The 19,871-nt window shown below is 56.4% G+C and overlaps 1 protein-coding gene across 1 annotated transcript in view; it reads left to right on the top strand.

Annotated features, from left to right (window-relative positions):
* The first annotated feature begins 59 nt into the window (after positions 1-59).
* RUNX1 (runt related transcription factor 1) overlaps positions 60-19,871 on the top strand; it is a 67,560-nt gene continuing 47,748 nt past the window's right edge. The window contains exons 1-2 of the mRNA XM_014448331.2: positions 60-1,697; positions 7,464-7,620. Coding sequence (XP_014303817.2) covers positions 1,428-1,697; positions 7,464-7,620 — 427 coding nt within the window. The 5' untranslated portion in view covers positions 60-1,427. The remainder of the gene's footprint in view (positions 1,698-7,463; positions 7,621-19,871) is intronic.

Raw genomic sequence — 19,871 nt, 5'->3', positions numbered from 1 at the left:
TTCGATTTTTTTTTTTTTCCTTTCGTTTTACTTTGAAATGAACCTGGTTTCTGGCTGGATGGTTCACTTCTTTCCTGGCTGTGGAACTTTCCCGGTGTTTCCCTTTGACACTGCAGGAGGAAAGTGCGCTGTGTCGCGAGGCGAGCCGCGAAGTTGCCTGTGCGTGGCAGTGTGCGTGGGAGTGTGTGCGTGGGTAACTCGAGCGGCCCCCCCACGTCCGTGTCGATCTGCGCTGCGGCGCCCCCTCCTCCGGAGGCCCGCTCCACCTGCTGCGGTTACACGGTGGTTGTGGGTACCGCGGGGCCCGGCAGTTCGCAGGCCGGCGCTGGGGAGGCCCTGGAGGAAGATCCGCTCGCTGCCGCCTCCCGCCGGGGCTGACTCACCGAGCCCGGCAGACAGCGGCTGGCTCCGGGAGTGCATGTCTGCGTGCGTGTGACTCCGCCGCTGTTCGACTCCCACCAAACCACGGGATCAGCCACAAACTTAACCAACATCCCCAAACCCGAGTTCTCAGATGTGGAGAGCTGTTTCCCTGTGTGTCATCAACGTGGACTTTTTTCTTTTTTAAGATCAGCTTTTCTTTGAAAAGCTGAATTTTTGGAACTGAGCATTCTGCCAGAACTTATTGAGAGACCATGACAAGTATTTCCACCCGGCCCTTCTCCAACTACTGAAGCTGATTTTCAAGGCTACTTAAAAAAAAAAAGCAGCGGACATTAATGGATTTCTGTTGTGTTTAAATTCTCTACAGATTGTCTTGTAAATATTTTATGAAGTAGAGCATATGTATATATATTTATATGTGTGTGTGTATATATGCACATACATTAGTAGCGCGACCTTCGGAAGTCGCGGCTCGTGCGTTGGAGGACCGAGGCCAGTTTTGCCTGATAAAAGCGGCGATGTTTATGGAAGACGACCCTGTATTTTCTGTTGTGTTGGGACGTTAGACAAAACTCACCTGGGAAAACTGACAGGCGGTTAACTACTGGAACTTCCACACTGTGCGGTTGCCGGTCCTTTCTCTCTCCGCAGACATGTTGTAGGGGAGTGTATGGGGATTTTGCACCCCGAAACTTTTGTGACAGCCAAAGACTGAGCTGAAATTCTCAAAGCAAGACTCGGACGAAGACCGTCCAGTCCCCCTTGGCATTTGGCTTTGGATTCTGGTCGCCCACTTTTAAAGCGCTCAGCGGCCGGATGCTGGGAGCCCTGCCCGCCCGGGTCTGAGGCCCGGCGGCAAACCCAGAACTTGCCCCTCCTGGACAGTTAGTCACTTAAGTCAGCCCCCGCCCCCCGCCCCTGCGGCAGTCCAGGCCCCTGAACTTGTATGTTGGTCTCCGGGGAGCTGCTGGCTGAAGATCCGCGCCCCCGCCGCCCTCTGCTAGGAGCTGTTTGCAGGGTCCTAACTCAATCGGCTTGTTGTGATGCGTATCCCCGTAGATGCCAGCACGAGCCGCCGCTTCACGCCGCCGTCCACCGCGCTGAGCCCGGGCAAGATGAGCGAGGCGCTGCCACTGGGCGCCCCGGACGCCGGCGCCGCCCTGGCCGGCAAGCTGAGGAGCGGCGACCGCAGCATGGTGGAGGTGCTGGCCGACCACCCGGGCGAGCTGGTGCGCACCGACAGCCCCAACTTCCTCTGCTCCGTGCTGCCCACGCACTGGCGCTGCAACAAGACCCTGCCCATCGCTTTCAAGGTATGCGGCCTGGAGCGGGTGGCGGGAGCACGGGCAGGCGGGCGGGCGGAGGCCGGCAGAGGCCGAGGCTGAGGCGACCTGGAGGCCAGCAGCCAGGCGGTTGCGTCCGGCCCCTAGTCCATCCCCCAAGCACGGGAGCCGGGGGATGCTGCGTTGCCGTGGCGACCCTCCCAGGGACCCGCCTCGGCCCACCCGGGCTGCCTCTGGGGAGGGCTGCAAAAATCAGAAGCCCCCAGACCTTCCCCGGAGGGCGGTCGGGACCTCCCTAGCGGGTCTTTAGCTTTGATACGAAGTAGCAAAAGTCAGAACCCACCGCCAGCGGCGGTGGCCGGGGCGAGGCTGGTTGCTCCCAGGCTCCCCTCCCCGCCGCCGGCTTAACCCCCAAACCCTCCTGCCTGTTCTCCATGGAGCAGGGGGAATGGGATGCTTTCAGACCTTGGGTGCCTGAAGACACGCTGACCCCGAGAACTGTCAGGGCTCCCCACCCCCTCGAACATCCCTGTAGCAATTAGCACGTCCGAAGTCCACCGGCGGGCAGTTAAGTTTGCGAAAGTTTTTGAAGTTTTTGCAAGCCTCCAGCCTGCTCCTGCCAGAAGCCTCAAGGAGCGAATCCAGTTTCTTTTCCTGGAACCGGCCGGGCAGCGTTATCTCGAGGGCTCACCTAGCTTAAGCCCAGCCCGGGGCAGCGGAAGGCAGTCAGGCTGCGTTTGGGAATCAGGGTCTAATCCGCCCGCCTTCCTGTTTGCGGACCAGGCGACTTCAGCTGAGCGGCCCCAGCCCCAGATGGTGCCCTTGCTTTGAGCTGCTTTTAAAAACCTTGGCCTTCGGTGGGGACATATAAACAACCCCGGAGTTTTTAAACAACCACTCCACCGCTCTGGCAGCGGCCGCCGGAATGTAATTTCGGCCTTGGGGATTCTGTTCTTCGGTCCTGGGTGGGTCTACGCAGGGTCAGCTTTTTAGTGCAATCAGTCCAATCACTTCCTGTTCATTTTAAGGGCGAAGGCAGGCAGGTGAAAAAAAAAAAGAAAAAAAAGCTGTAAAGAGCAGCTACTCTTTTTTTTTTAAATCTGATTAAATTATTGTCCCCTTTAAGGGGAGATCAATTTACTGTCAGCTTTCCACGGTCCCAGGGCTCCGTGGGATCTTGATCTAGTTACAAGGCAGAGTGTTCACTCTTTTGCAAAGTGCTGTCGGAGTTCTCTATTTTTAAGCTTTATGCACCTTCCAGACTTCGATTCTGATTCTAAAGCAAAACAGAATGTGCTGTTGGCTCTGCCTCTAGCGTGGCCTCCTGCCCTCTGTCTCCTGAAGGAGAGCGTTTCCGAGGGGTGTGGGCAGCCTGGCCTCTTCCCCACCCCACCTCCCTTTATCTGGATTTGCTCAGAAACCCATTCCCATGTAAAATCGCCTAATCCCTTCCCATCCGGAGCCTCCTCCCAGAGAGGACCAAGTCCCCTTGTGAGAGGGCCCTGGAGTCCCGGGCCCTGGGTCTCCCTCGGATAAGAGGGAGCGAGCAGCCAGGCCAGCGAGCAGCCTGGGCACTCCCCCGGCGCCCCACACGCAGGGGTCCCTGCTTCCCTCGGGGTGAGTCAGGGTCGCTTCTGAATCTCCCTGCTCGGCCAGGACCCCACGCCCAGAACTAGGTGATGACTAGAGACTCTGCGGGACTTGGAGCCTGTCGTTTCTCAAGCCACCACGCGGATGTAGTCCTTTCCTTCTGAACGAAGGAAAAAATCAGATAGATTGCTTCATGAGCTTGGGGGGGAGGTGTTTTTTGTGTTTGTGTGTTTGTTTGTTTGTTTGTTTGTTTAGCAGAAACCTTACTCACCACAGAGGTTTCCTTTGGAAAATGACTTTTGACTGCTCTTTTTTAATCCAAGTTGCTGTACTGAGTGAGGGTGGGTGGGCGGCTACAAGATCGAGGTACGGAGCTCTGGGAACGAGCCCCCCTGCGTCCTGAGAGCACTTGGGGGAAAGGACAGCAGAGAAGTGGGGCCCCTGGATGAAGCCAGGACCCTTCCTGCGGGAACCTGCTCAGCCTGGAGCTGGAGGAGCCAGAGGCTCTCCGGAGGGAGCAGTGCGGGGGGCGGGGGTGAAAGGCAGCTCAGCCCACAGGCCAGGGCGCCCGTGTGCAGGGTCCCGGGCTCCATCCGCACCACCCACCCACCACCTCCCAGGCCGCTTCCCCAGAAATCATTCCTGTACAATTTGGGCTGTAAGTAAGCCTCAGACAATCCCTCTAAGAAGTTAATCAGGAAAGCATTACGCTGTTCCCTGTAATAAGGGGGGGAAATGTGAACCGGTGAGCAAGCCTGGTGATATCGATGAAAAGAGCGGCTAAGCCATTCTTCCAGAGTCTTCTGAAGCCCTCGGCTTTAATCTTTGAAACTAAAGGGAGATTAGAATGATGGATTTCCCTTAAAATAGATGAAAATCATCCCAGTTGCTTACCCGGGACCCCATCATGTGCCCCCCTGCCCCCACGGAGCCCCTCCCTTGTTTAGGGTCCGAGAGAGGGGTAGTGGACTATTGAGAAAACCTTGCCTCTGCTAGTCACCCCTTCTGTACAGGGGCAGCCTGGGGAGCTGTCGGGGAGGCGCCGGGCATGCTTTGTACGAGGGTAACATTACAGTCTGTTTAGTCCGAAGGCGCAGCACAGACACGCCTTCCGCGAGCTCAGAGGCCTTGGTGCTGGTGGAATATTCTTTCCATAAGAAAGAAACTGGTCATGCCTCCGTGGGTGCGACCGCCGTCCTGAGCTTGGCAGGAGATGTCATCGCGGCTGGATTGCAGGTTCCACTTCAGAGCCTTCTCTGAAACGCTAGGAAATGAGGGCTTTGAAATAAATGAGTTGTAACTGCAAGTTCAGCCTAATTAGAGCGGGTTTCCATGCCAGTTCGAGCTGCGAGCAGCCGGGCCAGGAGCAGTGTGGGTAGGTCGCTGTGTAAAGGGTGGATATTTTGCCCAACTTCCTGATACTTTCAAAGCAGAGAAGTAAAACAAAATATGAGATACCCTTTGGCCGACAAGTCCCTTCTTGCCTGTTTGGTCTGCGCTAGAATGAAAATGTTTGTGTTTCCTCGTCTATTGTGTATCGCTTTCCATTCCCATCGCTTTGTTTTCTGTTTAAAGTTAGATTTTTTTTTTAATATTCCCTCTATATTTGCTTATCAATGATAAAATCTTTCAAACTATCAGGCTTGTTAGTTTTAAATTGAACAAACAATCTACCTAGTCTAAGGGCGTTTGTTGATCATTAGATGCTGTACATTATCTAAATGAATATGATTTTCCTGGATTTAATATGCTCTTCCTTTCCCACATGAAAAAACACATCCCTCCAAGATCAATAAAAGGCCACGTCAGTGATCTTGGAGCCCCCAATTCTCTTTGATTCCTGCTGCATTTTTTTTTAAACCAGAGCGGTAGGAGTTAAACTCTTCATTTTTTTGTCTCCAATCCCAACCTCCACCATCTTTCCTTAGTTGGCCGCCATGGTCCCATGGCTGTGTTTGTTCTACTTGGCGCCGCCTCCTGAAGCCAGGCAGTTACTGCGAGGGCAGGCGGTGTGGACGGTGAGCGAGGCCTAGGCCGGAGCACTGTGTGGGGAGCAGGCGGGAGGCTTGCAGGAGGTTTGGGGAGTTGGAAAGCAGTTGTTTATCTCCCCCTCTTCACGGAGCCTGCCCCCAGCATGAGTGGCTCGGGCTGGAAAGCCATGTGGTGGATCCCGCCCCCATGTGCTCCCTGAATGTTGCATTAAAATCGAGAAGCCGGGTCACCACAGGGAGAGGGGGATGAGAAAGTGAAAATGTGTGTTCAGGGAGACATGTCGACACCCCGAGCTAATTTCACACAGGGAACTGAAAACAGCGAGAAAGAAAAAAAAGTGGAACCATGTTTAAGAGCCTGAAATTTTTAAGAGAAGAGCAAAGCAAGCACATTTCGTGGGCATCGAAAAAAATAGCAGCAAGAACTAAATAACCGATCGGGGAGATTGATTTCAATGATGTTTTTTTGAAACAAAAGGGAGTTGTCATATTATTGCTCTTAATTAAACGGCAACACACACACTTATAATGGGAACTAAATGCCTAATTAGAGGGTGCCTGGGGAGCAAATAGCTGTGTGTTTAAACCTCCTGTATAGGAAACATGGCCACCAATTGCACGGAAAGGATGGGAAAGAAAGATAAGGAGCCAGACCTCAGGTGACTGTGCGAGTGGGATGAGTAGGTGAGGAGGTGCCCACCTCCCGAGTGAGGGCCGCTGCTCGGGGTCCCCCGCCCCGCCCAGCACGGGGTCCATTCTCCATCCTGCTCCCAAGAACCCGAGAGCTGGGGCATCTTGGGGAATGAGAACACTAGCGGACCCCGGGGAGTATGACGACTGAGCAGGCCATGGAGACGGGACTTTGAGAAACGTGGCTTTGCTGTCGGGCGGGCGAGCCGATGGCGCCTTCTTTACAGACGGGACAGGAGGCTGCACGTGTAGGTGTCAGCCAAAGTGACCCAGCAGTTCTCAGGGGAAACCGGGAGGTGGGAACAGGAGAGGCGGGCACTACCGAATGCTCGGCTGCCAGGACTGGAAAACAAAAACAGCCAAACTGTGTCTGTAACTGGGACCAACGCCACAGATTCCACTACCGAGGGGAAGAAAGAGAGAGAGAGAGAGAGAGAGAGAGAGAGAGAGAGAGCCAGGGGAGAGACCAGAAATGGCAGGAACAAGGAAAACTCGGGCCTTTGGGTGTGAAACTCTGAGGTCACTTGGAGAAACAGCAACAGTGGCAATGCAGCTGCTGGTACAGGTCCAGGCCAGCAAGACTGTGTCCAGAGGGTCAAGCGATGACCCAGACATGGACACTCCTCTGCGGGCCCCTTCCTGCTGCCTCCTTGGGCCATTTTGAAATGACCGCTTTCTTGTTACCTGAGCATCAGCACGATGTGTCTGCCAGCTTTCTTCAGTAGCCCTGATAGGAAATCCATCCTCAGGGTCCGCCGGGGAAGGACCCTCAGGCACCTGTGAGGGCGAAGTGAGCCCGCCTCGGGGACTCAAGGCGCACACCTGAGACCGGACCGGCCCCCTCCTGAGGTCACAGGGGCGCCGGACAGCGGGCCTCCCCTCGGAGGCCTGAGGTTTGGTCTCAGCCATAGCAAAGGGCACGTCTCAGGGGTCGACCTGGCGTGCCCCAGCTCGCTGCTCGTGGAAATCAGGAGTGTAGACGTGAGCAGGGGTTTCAAAGGTGCACTGCAGGGGGCAGCTTCGGTCACTCGGGAATCCTCAGCTCTCGGTTCTAAGGGTCAGATTTAATTTTAGGGAAATGAGTTTAGACACTACAAGTCAAGTTGGCCCACGTAGGCCGGCCAGTGGAGGCCTGGACAAGTGGAAGGAAGATGGGTTAGGTTGTAAACTTCCAGAAACAAGACCTTCTGGTGTTCAGACTTGGAGAGTGGAGAGCGTTGAGTGTTCAGGAGAAGGCATGGCTTGGCCAGGCCCTTGCTGTAGGTAGTCTCGCCCCAGCCGAGCGCCGTGACCCTACACCACTTTCTTAGGATTTGGAGATTTATATTTAGCCATGCGTAATGGGTTTAAAAGCAGAGCTTCCCGTTACTAGCTTTTCTGTCGTTTTGCTTAATTTAGGATTGCTATTCGTGTGCAAACTAGCAAGGGTCACTTAATATGCATTTATTTTTGCAGTTGTTCCGTAAATGACACCACAGTTTAGGACACGCCTGATGTTTGCATTTGCCCCTTGACTGGTGTGTAGGTGGTGGCTCTCGGGGACGTTCCGGACGGGACGCTGGTCACCGTGATGGCCGGCAATGACGAGAACTACTCAGCCGAACTGAGAAACGCCACCGCGGCCATGAAGAACCAAGTCGCGAGATTCAATGACCTCAGGTTTGTCGGCCGGAGTGGAAGAGGTAGGTAGCTGAACTTGAATCACAAACTGTTTACATGGCAACCGACCCAAATTTCAAAACCTCTAGAAATTTCTGTGGTGGGATCCCTAGAAACACAGTCTTTCTTGTTATTATTGCTGCATCGAGCCTTTAAAAATATTAATTTAGAATTTAACATTTTTAACAGAATCTAGTTTTACATTATTGCTTTCTGATCGGCAGCATGTAAAACATGAATTTTGGATTTCAAGGAAACCCCTCAGTTCTTTATGAAAGTGTAAAAATATAAAACTAGGATTATTCAACGGGGGTTCTGTCTTTGATAAGTATCAGAAATCTCTATAATGGGAGCCCTTAACTTGGGATCCGTGTGCTCCCTGTGGCAGGTGACAGGGTTTCAAGTGACCACGTCTAATAATTTTAAGGGAGGGGTCGTGCATGATTATTGAAATGCGGCTTCAAGTAAGCTTACCCTTTTATGGTAAAATGTGAAGAAATGGCGGTTGGTAAGCTTGACAGAATATGACTTCCTAGTACATGGAATGTGGGTGCCTTGCTATCGCTTGAAGGGTTTGGCCCAGCTCACATGTCCGGGACTGACAATAGGAAAGACTGGATGATCCAGGAGAACCGTTGGGTCAGGGCAGTTCTGTGTGTGGTGTTATTATTTGTTGCCCGTTATCGAAGTATGAGAGCAAAAAGAGGAGTGACTGTTGGCTCTTCTGCTTTCAAATTACTTTCAAATATTGTGTTTTCTCTGTATTCTAAGAACCCATGTCACACTTATAAATAGCAGTAAGCACTAGAAGTTTAATTGAAAGAGGCGGGATCATTTGTTTTGAAAATATAATTTTTATAATAGAAAAAAATATCATTTTGAGTATAGTAAAAAGACACGGTAAGCACCCAAACAACAGCCGATGATTGTTGTGCTAAAAAAGTAAAGGTCCAACCATTGGACATTTAAACAAGAGTCATCATTACTCTTTATGAAGGCATTCAAAAATCTAAGGAAATCTGTGTTCTTAGGGGTTTTGATTAGTTGGAGAAGGGAAGATGGTGAAGGGAGGGGTGTTTGGCTATTGTTTTCAAAATAGAATCATAGTGAGGGTAATTTAAAAAAACATAACATGATTGAAAGTCTATGTTCATCGCCCTAACTATGTTAATAATAGGACAATGCAAAGAAAATTATATCCACTGATTGGAAGCATGAGGGATGCTATCAGGTATACAAGCATAAGCCATTAAATGGGTTCACTTGTTCTAGTAAAAGTCCCCGCCTCTCAGTAAATGGAACTCACATTATGATTCAGAGATGTGTGTTTAGAAAACATCTTGAAGGCTTTGGATGAGTAGCTGGCAGAGTGGGTGCGAAGCCAATAAAAACCAAGGCCCCACCTCCCGGTCCGTGCCTACCAGCCCGGCTCTAGCCATCTCCGTTCTGTGCCTGTGGATTTCCACTCTCAGGACTTCGTAGCTGGGTAACCTTTGGTGGCCTTTCCGGAGAAAGTGATATTAGCATCGTGTGCCTCTGTGTGGCTCTTGTGTGTCAGGTTTGGGGGATAAAAAGTCGTGGAAACGATTCAGTGGCCAACGCCAGCGACATTTTTCCACAAGAAGCTCTGTGGTGGCTTTGCGGCCACGCACAGTCAGTGGGTGGAGGAGAAAGAATGAGGGTTGGAGAGCAGCCTGCTTCCTTTTCTGGCGTTGGGGGCTGGTCTCCCGTCTCGTTGGCCATTTCTGGTTGGAGTGGGTGACTAATAGGTGCTGGTGTTTACCTGGGGAGCAGGGAGCTGTTTCCCCAAGGCGTGGATTGTTTGCACTTGGCTGCCCGGGCCATGCCAGTGTGCCCTTGAGTTTGCATAAAAGCCGGAGTAGCGTCGCTACAACCCAGGCTGGGCTGTCTCTGGTCACCTGGAATGAGACAGTGAACTGAAGCGCCGTGAGTGGGCAGGGTCTGTGTTGCACGGTGTCTGCTTCCCATGAGCGATAGTCAGGCATCCAAACCACAGGAGCCCTAATTGAACGTCTGGCCCAGTTAAGGTTACCCTGTGTTGTTGGGCTTGAGTAATTTTTTTTTTTTTTTTGGTCAGTGCTACCAGACAAAATTGAGCTGTCAGAAGGCCCTGTGTGTCCCAGAATTTCTCTCCACAGTCGTAAAACACAGCTCGATTTTATTCTTTCAAGTGTGAGTGTCGACTCGACGTCCGCCAGATATTTTTTTTTTTTTTTGTAATTTGCTTCCCATTATGAAGAGAGCAGATGATTCTCTCTCATTTGAACAATTAGCCTCAATCTTCCACAGGGAGCCGTGCCCTTTAAAAGTTTCATTAGGTTTATTTTTTGTAAGTGATCTTAAGATGATTTTTCTGTTTTTCAAAATGTGCCTATAAACATGTCGTTGGCATCGACACACCCCACAGGGGCCAAGGAGGCCCGGGCTGTTGGCTCATCCAAACATTTCCCTGCAGTTTCACACTCTGTCCCCAGGCACCGTCCGGCATCTCCACGGGGCCTGGGGCTCCGCTCCCAGTGAGGGGAGAACGAGGAACTCCCTTCTCGTCACCGGCTGCCGTCCGGGGAGCTTGTGGAGCCTCAGAAAAGCTGCCAGAGGCCGAACACGGAGGGGTTTTTGTGTTTTTTTTTGTGCTTTTTTTCTGTTCTGCAAAACTGATCTGTCTGGGCGCTGGCGGAGGTCCAGGTTCGCAGCTCTAACCTCAAGTTCAGCCTGCAACCGGGAGAACCTGCCGGTCCGGCTCTCACGGCCTTGCTGACTACACTGTCCCCTAACGTCCATGGCGAGGGCTTCGGCGCCCCAACCTTCCTCCTTCCCTGCCGCCCCTCCTGGTGCTCCGTGTCAGTCGCACATCTTGCTCCGGTGTATGCGGCCTTGGCGTTTCCTGCCTCTCACACGGCGGCCCCATGGAGGGGGATGGTTCCCTGGCGAAGGAAGAGGAGGCAGGAGCTCCAGGAGCTGAGAGGTGGCTGCTCAGAGCGCTCACACTCACCCGCTCGCCCGGGGACGCCCCCTGCCCCCAGAAAATGGGCATTCGGAGTCGAAAGGACTCCCGACGGCCGAGCCGATTAGCAGTTTACACCAGCAGTGGAGGCAGGAGCTACGGGCGTCTTCAGGTGAAAGCGAGGGCATCGTGGCTGCAGCGACAGACACAGCAGACGGTTTGGCCGGGAGATCCAGGAACGCTTCCGGCCCGGCCAGGCCTGCACCCCTCACTCGGGGACCCGGCTTTGGTTCACTCACTTAGAACCAAGCAGGAGGTCTCCCAGGCCGTGCCTTCAGCCACACGTACACAGGGAAGAGGGTCCGCGCAGATCCTCCTACCTTCCTAAGGATGCGACTTCTCATCTGTCGGGAACTTTAGTCCCCTGGAGGCCTTCTCCCAAGGCGTCCTGTGCAAAGTCGGTTTCTGGGGCCGCCGGAGCTAATGCCGGAGCTTCCGGGGACCCATGGGCCCCCCAAGCCAAGAACCTGCGGATTCAGACCTTCACCTTGGCTGTGGGGGGCCAGCCCCGTTCTGTGCTGCGCGCTGTAGACAACTGGAGGCGCACCCGTCAGTGAACGAGAGAGACGCAGCCCCCTGGCATCCGTGCTGTCGGGCCGCTGTCTGCATGTGGCCAGGCCGGTGTGCGGGTAGGAGAGCGGGTCCCCTCAGGCCGAGCTGCAGACCCTGAGCTCTCAGTGTGCCTGCCGTGGCCCCTCGCGCAGGAAAAGGGCCCATCCTGCCACGGGGAGGGCGCCCCTCGCACAGCTCCGGCCCGGCCTCAGAGTCGCCCAGTGGGTGCACAGCTGCCCGGCGAGGCCGCGTGCCTGGCCCCGGGGACGGGCTTCCGGGCGGGTCTGGGGGTGTGCTGACCTCCCTGGCCACCTTCATCTCCCCCACTTTCAAAACAGTCCCCTCTCCTGGCGCCCTTATAACACGAGGTTCCTTCGTCGCGTTCTTACTGGGGACGTCTTCCCAGGCTTAACATTTACCCGCACCGTCGTCGGGGGCTTTTGCATATTTGGGGGATGTTTCTGACTCGGAGGTTGTTTCACAGGATTGGGGGGACGGTGCCGGCAGCGGGGGGGGCTGCCTGTCAGGTGAGGCAGAGGCTGTGGTGGAAGGAAGAGGTGCTAGCACAGGGGTTCCGGGCGGACAGAGCCTCTCTTCACGGAGCGCTTGTTGCTGAGAAACGGCCCGAATCCCGGTGGCCTCGCGGGACCGGAGTCATTCTCTGCTCCACATGGACGGACTCCGGCAGCGGGGCAGCCCTGATGGCGGCGAGGGTGGTGCCGGAGATGGGAGCTGGCGGTCAGCTCCCCCTGCAGTCCAGGACCAGGCATGAGCTGTATTAAAATCAGCTCTCCTATCCCCCCCCTTTTTTTGGCTGTGATTGATGTGCCCTTTACAATACTATGCAGACCCCGACGCCTGTTTTGGGACGTCAGTGTGGGCAGATACGGATGGAAAGGCCCACCTGAGGTACGTGCACCTCAGGCAGCCGCAGGTCGAAGGCTGAGCTCCGAGATGGCGTTCATCTCTCAGATCAGGTTTCTCCCAATAAAACAGTAACAACACTTTCTTAACGTCGGTTGGCTCCACCCCTGCCCCCCTCCAGGAGCGCCCCTGCCCCCGAAGGCCCTGGCAGGGGCGGGAGCGGGTAGCTGGCAGCCTGCTGGGGCCTGGCGCCCTGCCGCACGCTCCCGTCATGTTCCTCGCTGACTTTATGGGGTGTCGGGATGGCCGAGGCTGTCAGACGGCTTTTTGGAATTGAGGTTATGGGGGTGAACAATGTTTGCGGGTCCGTGGGCAGAAGCTGGACTTCTCCCCACCCACCCGCCACCCCTCCCTTGCCCTCGGGCTGGCGATGGCCGGGGACGGAGACTATCGGTCAGAGAGCGCCTCGGAGAGAAACGAGGGCTGAGTGATTTCAGAGCTTCCTGTTTCGGCAGCGAGCGAGCATCACAGACATAAACAGAGATCCGGCCAGCGGCCGCAGGCTGCCCGGCTTCCATAAATCAGCGCTGTATGGCCTTTCCGAGCCGCTTGGCGAGGGCCGGCCAGGGCGGAGAAGGCTGCTCATGGAAGAACGTATTCTGTGTTTCTTTTTTCATATTTTTAAAGAAAAATGACTTGTTGAAAAGAGAGATGGTGACCTGTCTGGGGGCTGTTTTTTTCTGCTGATGATCGTGAGCAAGCTCAGTGCCCTGAGGGGGTGTCTGTGCGCCATGGGCCGGCCGCGAGGAGGGGCTGCGTGTTGGTGAAGGAGCTGCCGGGCGTCTCGCCGGTGGGGTGCGTGTGTGTGTGTGTCTCCACTGAGATGACTTTGGAGCCGAGTGTCTTTGAGGACGGAATCCACGCTAATAACATCATCCCGTCTGAAGCCCAAAGAAAGCAATTAACAGAAGCTAGTGAGTGAGCAGCACGGCCTTAATGAGCGGCCTGTGAATACTTTCCAATTCGCAGGTTTTGCCCTGGCCGGTTTGGCTCAGTAGATAGAGCATCGGCCTACAGACTGAAGGGTCCCGGGTTTGATTCCGGTCAAGGGCACGTGCCTGGGTAGCAGGATCAATCCCCAGTAGGGGGCGTGCAGGAAGCAGCTGATCAGTGATTCTCATCCTTGATGCTTCTCTCTCTCTCTCTCTCTCCCTCTCCCTTCCTCTCCGAAATCAATAAAAATATATTTTTAAAAATAGGCAAGTTTCATGAGCTGGCCCATGGGGAGCAGATCACTGCTCAAGGCTTTTGTGTTTGTCAACGTGCATTCACGGCTTCGGGCAGCGCCTGTGCCTCGTGGGTCCAGAGCTGAGCCCCGAGTTCAGCAGAGCTCTGTTCAGCGTCTGGGTCGGTGTGGAGAACGGGGTGATCGCGGGTTCCTTCAGCACCGAGACGGCGTCCCAGCACGGGGCCGGGCCTCTGTGAGCCCATATGGGGTGGGCGGGCACCCACTTAGGAATTCCGTTTCAGGTCACTGAGCTTTCTCGGCGAGGGTGTCAGGGAGCTGGGGACCCTCCGTCACCCAGTGACCCCCGGGCCTCCTCGGAGCCGGCCTCCTGCGCTGCCGCGGGCGCTGGGCTCTGCTTCCTGGGGAGCAGGCCTTCCGCTCGGAGCCACTTAAGCTGCGCTTTTCCCAGAGAAGATGGTAGTGAATTTCCTGTGTATTTTGCAACTTAGAGTAATGCCTGCTTTTACACTGAGACCAAGGCTGTCATTAGGGACGTGTGGGCGTCCGGACCGGAGAGCCCTCTTACCTGCCTCCCACCCCTGGTCCCTGGACACTCCGGCCTGTTAATGGGAGGCCGGCCTGTGGGTGGAGCGTGGCCCACTGAGTCTCCTTATGCAGCAAAGGCGCCTTCCCCGGGCTCAGGCACGGCAGCGCCCAGGGAGGGGCGGTGTGAGCAGGGAGGGCCAGGGGGTGGGGGGCTGGGTCGAAGGGGAAGCTGCAGTTTGCTCAAGGCATTTGTTTTGGGGTTTTAACAGATGTTTCTCCTGCATTCTGTTTGAGACCACTGTACCTAGTACAGGCAGATCTATCATCTCTTTATCGTCTACCTATCATCTACCTATCTATCTATCATCTACCTACCTATCTATCACCTATCTGTCACCTATCATCTAGCCACCTATCTATCACCTGTCTATTATCTATTTGTCTATCTATGACAACTAATGAGGATGGTCTACCCCCAGGGCTCTGTCTGCCTCCCTGAGTGGAGTGCCCGGTACCTACCTGACCACGTCTTTCCGATGGTCCACCTTCCTCTTCCTGTTTGAAAGCTCCGGGCAGGTGTAGCCAGGGTCTCCTATATCCATCTGCCTGTCATTGTTTTATGGTTCAAGCGCAGGCGGCACTCCGCGTTCTATTCGTGTCGGGGGTGCGGCATCCTCTTCAGTTCTGACGGGGGCGGGGGGGTGGGGAGTGAGAGCGGAGGTGGGGGTCTCACTCAGCGACTCCCCCCAGGGGACACTGGGCATGTCTGCGGGCAGTTTGGGCGTCACAGCTGGGGTGTGGGCAGAGCCCAGGGGTGCTGCTCGACATCCCACGAGGCACGGGGCAGCCCCCCCCAGACACCCACCCGAGCCCAAATGCCGGTCCTGCTGCGCCCACAGGCACGTCGCACAGGGGCAGGTCCAGGGGACCCTCCGAGGCGATGCAGGTGCCCGGCTGGCTTCCCCATGCTCAGCGCCTGTCCCTCCTCCACCCTCCACCCCCCCCCCCAAAGCTTCGGACCCAGGAGCACGAAGGACTGTGTCCCTCGAACTGCAAAGGACTAAAAGCCAGGCCCTGCTCAGCGCTGCTGACGGACACCTGGCAGCCTGGGAAAGGGCTGGGGCGGGGGGGGCTGGAATAAAAACGGGAGCACAGGGGAGGAGAGGAGCGGAGGGGCCGAGCCCATTGCTGGCCGTGGAGACCGGGGCTGCGGGCCGCGGGCACACACAGGCCGGCTCTCCCGGAGGCCCCACCGGCCCAGCAGGTCGTGCTGCCGTCACTGTGCTCCATGCTGAGATTCGGGGAAGGCGCCCGAGGAGAGTCTGAGATCTCCCTGCCCCGAGGCAGGGCCGCTGCGGGTGGCTCCCTGGGCAGGTTCTCGGGCAGCCGCCTCTGCGTGGCCACCCCACCTGCCTCCTGGCTTCCGGAAGCCCCACAGGAGAGCCCCGGCTCCCAGCCTCGGTCCACAGAGGTGGTGATGCAGCCCCAAGCACCGCAGCGAAGACAAGACGATGAGCCCAGACGCCCCTCAGGCGGATGCCCGGGAATCTTCAAACACAAGACCCGCTCTGGCCTGGCACACTCCCACGTGGTTCATCGGAGACTGGACCAGCGCCTGGCACAGTCCCTGACTGGGAAAGCGAGCGCTGGTTGTATCAGCGGCCGCGTGGTACAACCGCCTGCCCGTTTCCCCCTCCCTCGCCATTCTCGCTGCAGAAGGAAGAACACCGGGGGCGGGGGCAGCTCTTCCTCCCAAGTCTTGACATACACATCATCTCGCGATATTCACCCTGGCTACCTCCCGAGGCACGTGTGAAGGCACGGTCACGCCCATTGCACAGATGGGCAGACTGAGGCCAGCACATGGAGTGAATCCTGCAAGCCTGCCCACCGCTCCTTCCAAAGACCCGCAGGTTCGTCACGAACAGACGTGTGTTTCTTTGTTGTTATTACAAATCAGCGAAATATCAACGGGGACACGATGGCTTTGCTGTGATGTGGGCCCAGGACCTGGACGGAACGCTCGGTAACAGTGCAGCCGGGTCCCTGTCCAAGGAGCAGCCAGGGGTGTCAGTGCTGTGTCTGTGGCCAAAGAAACAAAAGCAGAAACGGGCACGATGCTCGCTTTCAGTTTCTGCAAACGCGGAGACACCGCCTCCAGATGGCCTCGGGGATGCCAGCATGTCCTGGCCACGGTCCAGGGCCAGCTGCCCCGGCACCGCTCCCCCCTCCCCCCAGCGTGGGGGGAGCCCGCGATTCCGACGGGAAGAATGCGATGCTGCCGGGGGCCTGGCTGTGGGGGTCCCTGGGCCTCCTGTGAAAATGCAGCGTTTGGTGTTGGAGTACGAGCGGGGAGCGGGGCACGTATGAATCACACGCATCTGCAGGCCAGGAGCGTTTGGACACGAGAGTCGGACGGGCTACGTGGGGAGGGCTTTTCCCATGAACAGCGGTGCTGCCAATTACAGCGCAGATTTGATTTCGTCTCCTCCATCGCTAATCTGCAATCTCAGGGCCGCGCATAACCCTTTCCCACCCAAGGGCTCTGGGCGGAGGCGGGAGCGGGGCGCTGCTGTCGGTTTGGGGGTCACGGCGCTTCCCGGCGTGTGCTCTGCCGAGTCAGGGCCACCGAGCAGACCTTCCAGCGCACCGCCCCAGTGCGTCTCACCCCAGGCACCCACACGGCGCCCCAGCCCCAGGGACAGGCAGCCTCGAGCTCCGACAGGTCAAATCACCTGCCCAGGGACACGTCGCTGGTGGGGAAAGCTGGAGCTTCGTGTTTTCTGTTGCTTGCTCCTCCTTGGCAAGGGTTTGGCACGCCTTCATCCTACCAGGAAGTGTGTCCAGTGTCCAGTGAGAACGCCCAAAACACAGCAGGAACTTCATAAATATTCACAGGCAAACACGGGAACAGTCGTTCCAGACGATCACGCGATGGAGCGGGCCTTCCCTGTGCTGATGTGTGAGCTTCACGGCTCCAACCCCTTTCCCGTCAGGAGGGGGAGTGTCCATGGTGATTCCATGGCGGCTGTGGCCTGTCCCCAGAGGGCGTTTAATGAGGGCGTTTCGTTCCTTCATCCATCAGCTCATTGATTCATCATCAGACCTGCACAGAGCACCGACTGAGTACCAGGCACTGAGCTAGCACTGGGGGTGCAGAGCACAGCCATAGCAAAGCCACAGCCCCGGGGCTGGAGAGGGGCTGACAGCGAAGCAGCCATCGCTGCCCTGAGGGGTCAGCACCAGGGTGAGGGGAGAGGCGTGACCTCGTGAAGAGGGTAGGGTCTTTCTGGGCAGGGGTCATCTCGGCTGAGACATTTTGGGGTGATGAGGAGGCCGCCCAGGTGGGGCCATCAAGATGAGTGTCCAAGAGGAGAAGGCAGAATGGGGGTGGGGGCTGCACACCCCGCCTGTGAGAGAGGCATCTGAGGCCCCGACGCCCCTGACAAGCCTGCTCTAGTCCCGTGAGACGGAGAGCTGCCAGCAGGTGCTCAGGAGGGAACTGACCCGGTGGAGAAGATACCTGGATGCCCAACTGGCGCGGCTCAGTGCTTGAGCACTGGCCTATGAACCAGGAGGCAGGGTTCGATTCCGGGTCAGGGCACAAGCCTGGGTTGTGGGCTCGATCCCCAGTGTGGAGCGTGCAGGAGGCAGCCGGTCAATGATTCTCTCTTGTCATTGATGTTTCTCTCTCTCTCCCTCTCCCTTCTCTGAAATCAATAATAATAATTTTTTTAAAAAAGAAAAGCAAAAGATACTTGGATCGCAGACTGGAGGGTGGGAAGTGCGTCTGGGGGCGCCTGGGGGCTCGGAGACCAGTCTGGACCGAGAGCGCCCATTGCTCCTGTTGGGCAGCCTCAGACGGGGGCCCAGCTTGCAAACCCCCCAGCCCCCCGTAAATGTCCCTGCGCCTGGGAGTCAGGCCCCACAGGTCCCGCCGAGCACGCCCAGCCTTGCCTGAGCTTCCCTCCTCTTCCAGCTCTGCCCCGCGCCCGCCTGCCCTCCCAGCTCCCCGCACTGCCACCACCACCGGGGCGGGAAGCTGGTCAGTGGGCCTGGGGCCCCGAGCTGCCACCCTTCGCAATGTCCATCCTTCGGGCCTCTCTGCCAAGGCTCTGTGCTGCTGGGCTGTGCGTCCGGGGCACTGGGCTGCAGGCACAGCAGGGTCAGGGCGAGAACGGGGTCAGCCCTGGGAGGTGCCTGGGCGCCCGTCTGGGCGCACCACCCAGGAAGCACAGCGCCCCGGGGCGTGGGCTCGGCCTGAAGAGGCGGTGAGTTCACGGTCTTGGGGGTGTTGGCGCTTAAAGGATTAAAACGTGGTTCCTCACCCAAGACACTCAGACCTGTGATACCAAACAAAATAGGAAGACACGACAGGAGCCATGAATCTGGAGAAAGGAAGTGAGAGTCGCAGGAAGCACGGGGCTCAGGGCTCAGGGCTCAGCGCATGGCCCGCCGTCCCCCTCTGGGAGGCCGCTGTCACCCCTCTGGGAGGTCCGCTGTCACCCCTCTGGGGGGCCGGCCCCACCTGAGCGGAGCAGGGAGAGCTACGCCTTCAGGGGGAAATCAGCCGTTAGGAGCCCGCAGTCCACTGGAGGTTGACAAATAGCTCATGGATCCATTTAACTGTCTCCTGGCGAATCAGAAGGTGCAGAAAATAAAATGCTATCCCTGCCCTCGGACATCTCACCTTTACGGAACGTCTCCGGAGAACACGCTCGGCATGTTTTTGGTTCTCTCTGAGGAAAACGGCTATTTTCCAACCAACCCATCCTTCCGAACAAACGCTGTGTATATGGAGACGGAGGTGTGTGTGTTCAGCACCGGACACCCAGTGGGCTCTCGGGGGCTGTCCCTGTGCCCGTGGCTTGGGCCTCCCTCCTGTCTGCCTCTGCCCGTGTGGATGCGGGTGGATAGAGCAGGGGTCCTCAAACTACGGCCCGCGGGCCACATGCAAATACAAATATTGTATTTGTTCCCGTTTTGTTTTTTTACTTCAAAATAAGATATGTGCAGTGTGCATAGGAATTTGTTCATAGTTTTTTTTTAAACTATAGTCTGGCCCTCCAACGGTCTGAGGGACAGTGAACTGGCCCCCTGTTTAAAAAGTTTGAGGACCCCTGGGATAGAGCATCTGCAAACACACACGTGGATTAACTTCAATGCAGAGAAGCCAGGAAATCCCGTGCAACTGGACGAATTCGTACCCCGTTCAGAAATCCCCAGGTAACTAGTGACACAGCTCCCCTGTCCAACATCGTGGGGAGTGTTGGGTAAGGACATGGAGGGGGGCAAACGCATGACTGTGGGCGGTTAGGCTGTTCCGGTGGAAAAGCGAGAACTATACATTAAAAGTATTTCGTGAAAAATACCCCAAGTTCAGCTTTCTCCTGGAAGCGGAGGGCACACTAATGTTAATACTTGGTTATCCGTGATCAGAATGAGACCCGGCGCCATTTGCATAGGAACAGGCGGGATCTCCCTGCAGCGTTTCAGAATCTCTCGGGGTTTCCGGAATCCTCGAAGAGCAACACTGGAGCCGCCCCTGCCGTCCTGGGCTCTGCAAAGCTGCCCTTCTTCCTCTGACTTTCCTTCCTCGCGGTCTTGGGGTTTCCACAGCCTTCCTGCAGGGGGCGCGAGGGAGGGCAGCGCTGAGATTGGGGTTCACCAGCTGCGAGACCCCTAGGCCGTTGGTCCCCGTGAGGACAGCCTTCCCTCGCGTGACCACGGGCAAGTTTCACATCCCGCGGAAACTGCCCGAAAAGGAGGAGGTGGCTAGGACCCAGACCGACCCCGAGGAGGGTGACAGAAGCCGCCCAGTGGCTCTGGGGCGGCCCAGGTGATGGGCTGGCCTGGAACCAGGCCAGGGGGTGGGGGGGGGAGACAATGGCAGAGGATGGAGTGAGAGGACAGCCCCTTGGACGGATGGACGGACGGACGCACTGGTGAGGAGGGCGTGGCCACGGTGGGCGCAGTCGCCTGCCTGTCATTGAGCTCCTGAGCAAGAAATAACCTGAGGGCGCCTTCTTTTTTTTTTCTTTTTCTTTTCAATCTCACCC

This window comes from Myotis lucifugus, unplaced genomic scaffold, assembly GCF_000147115.1.
Source record: "Myotis lucifugus unplaced genomic scaffold, Myoluc2.0 scaffold_806, whole genome shotgun sequence".
NCBI lineage: Eukaryota > Metazoa > Chordata > Mammalia > Chiroptera > Vespertilionidae > Myotis > Myotis lucifugus.
The sequence above is the reverse complement of the archived record's forward strand: the minus strand, read 5'-3'. Positions and strand labels throughout refer to the sequence as shown.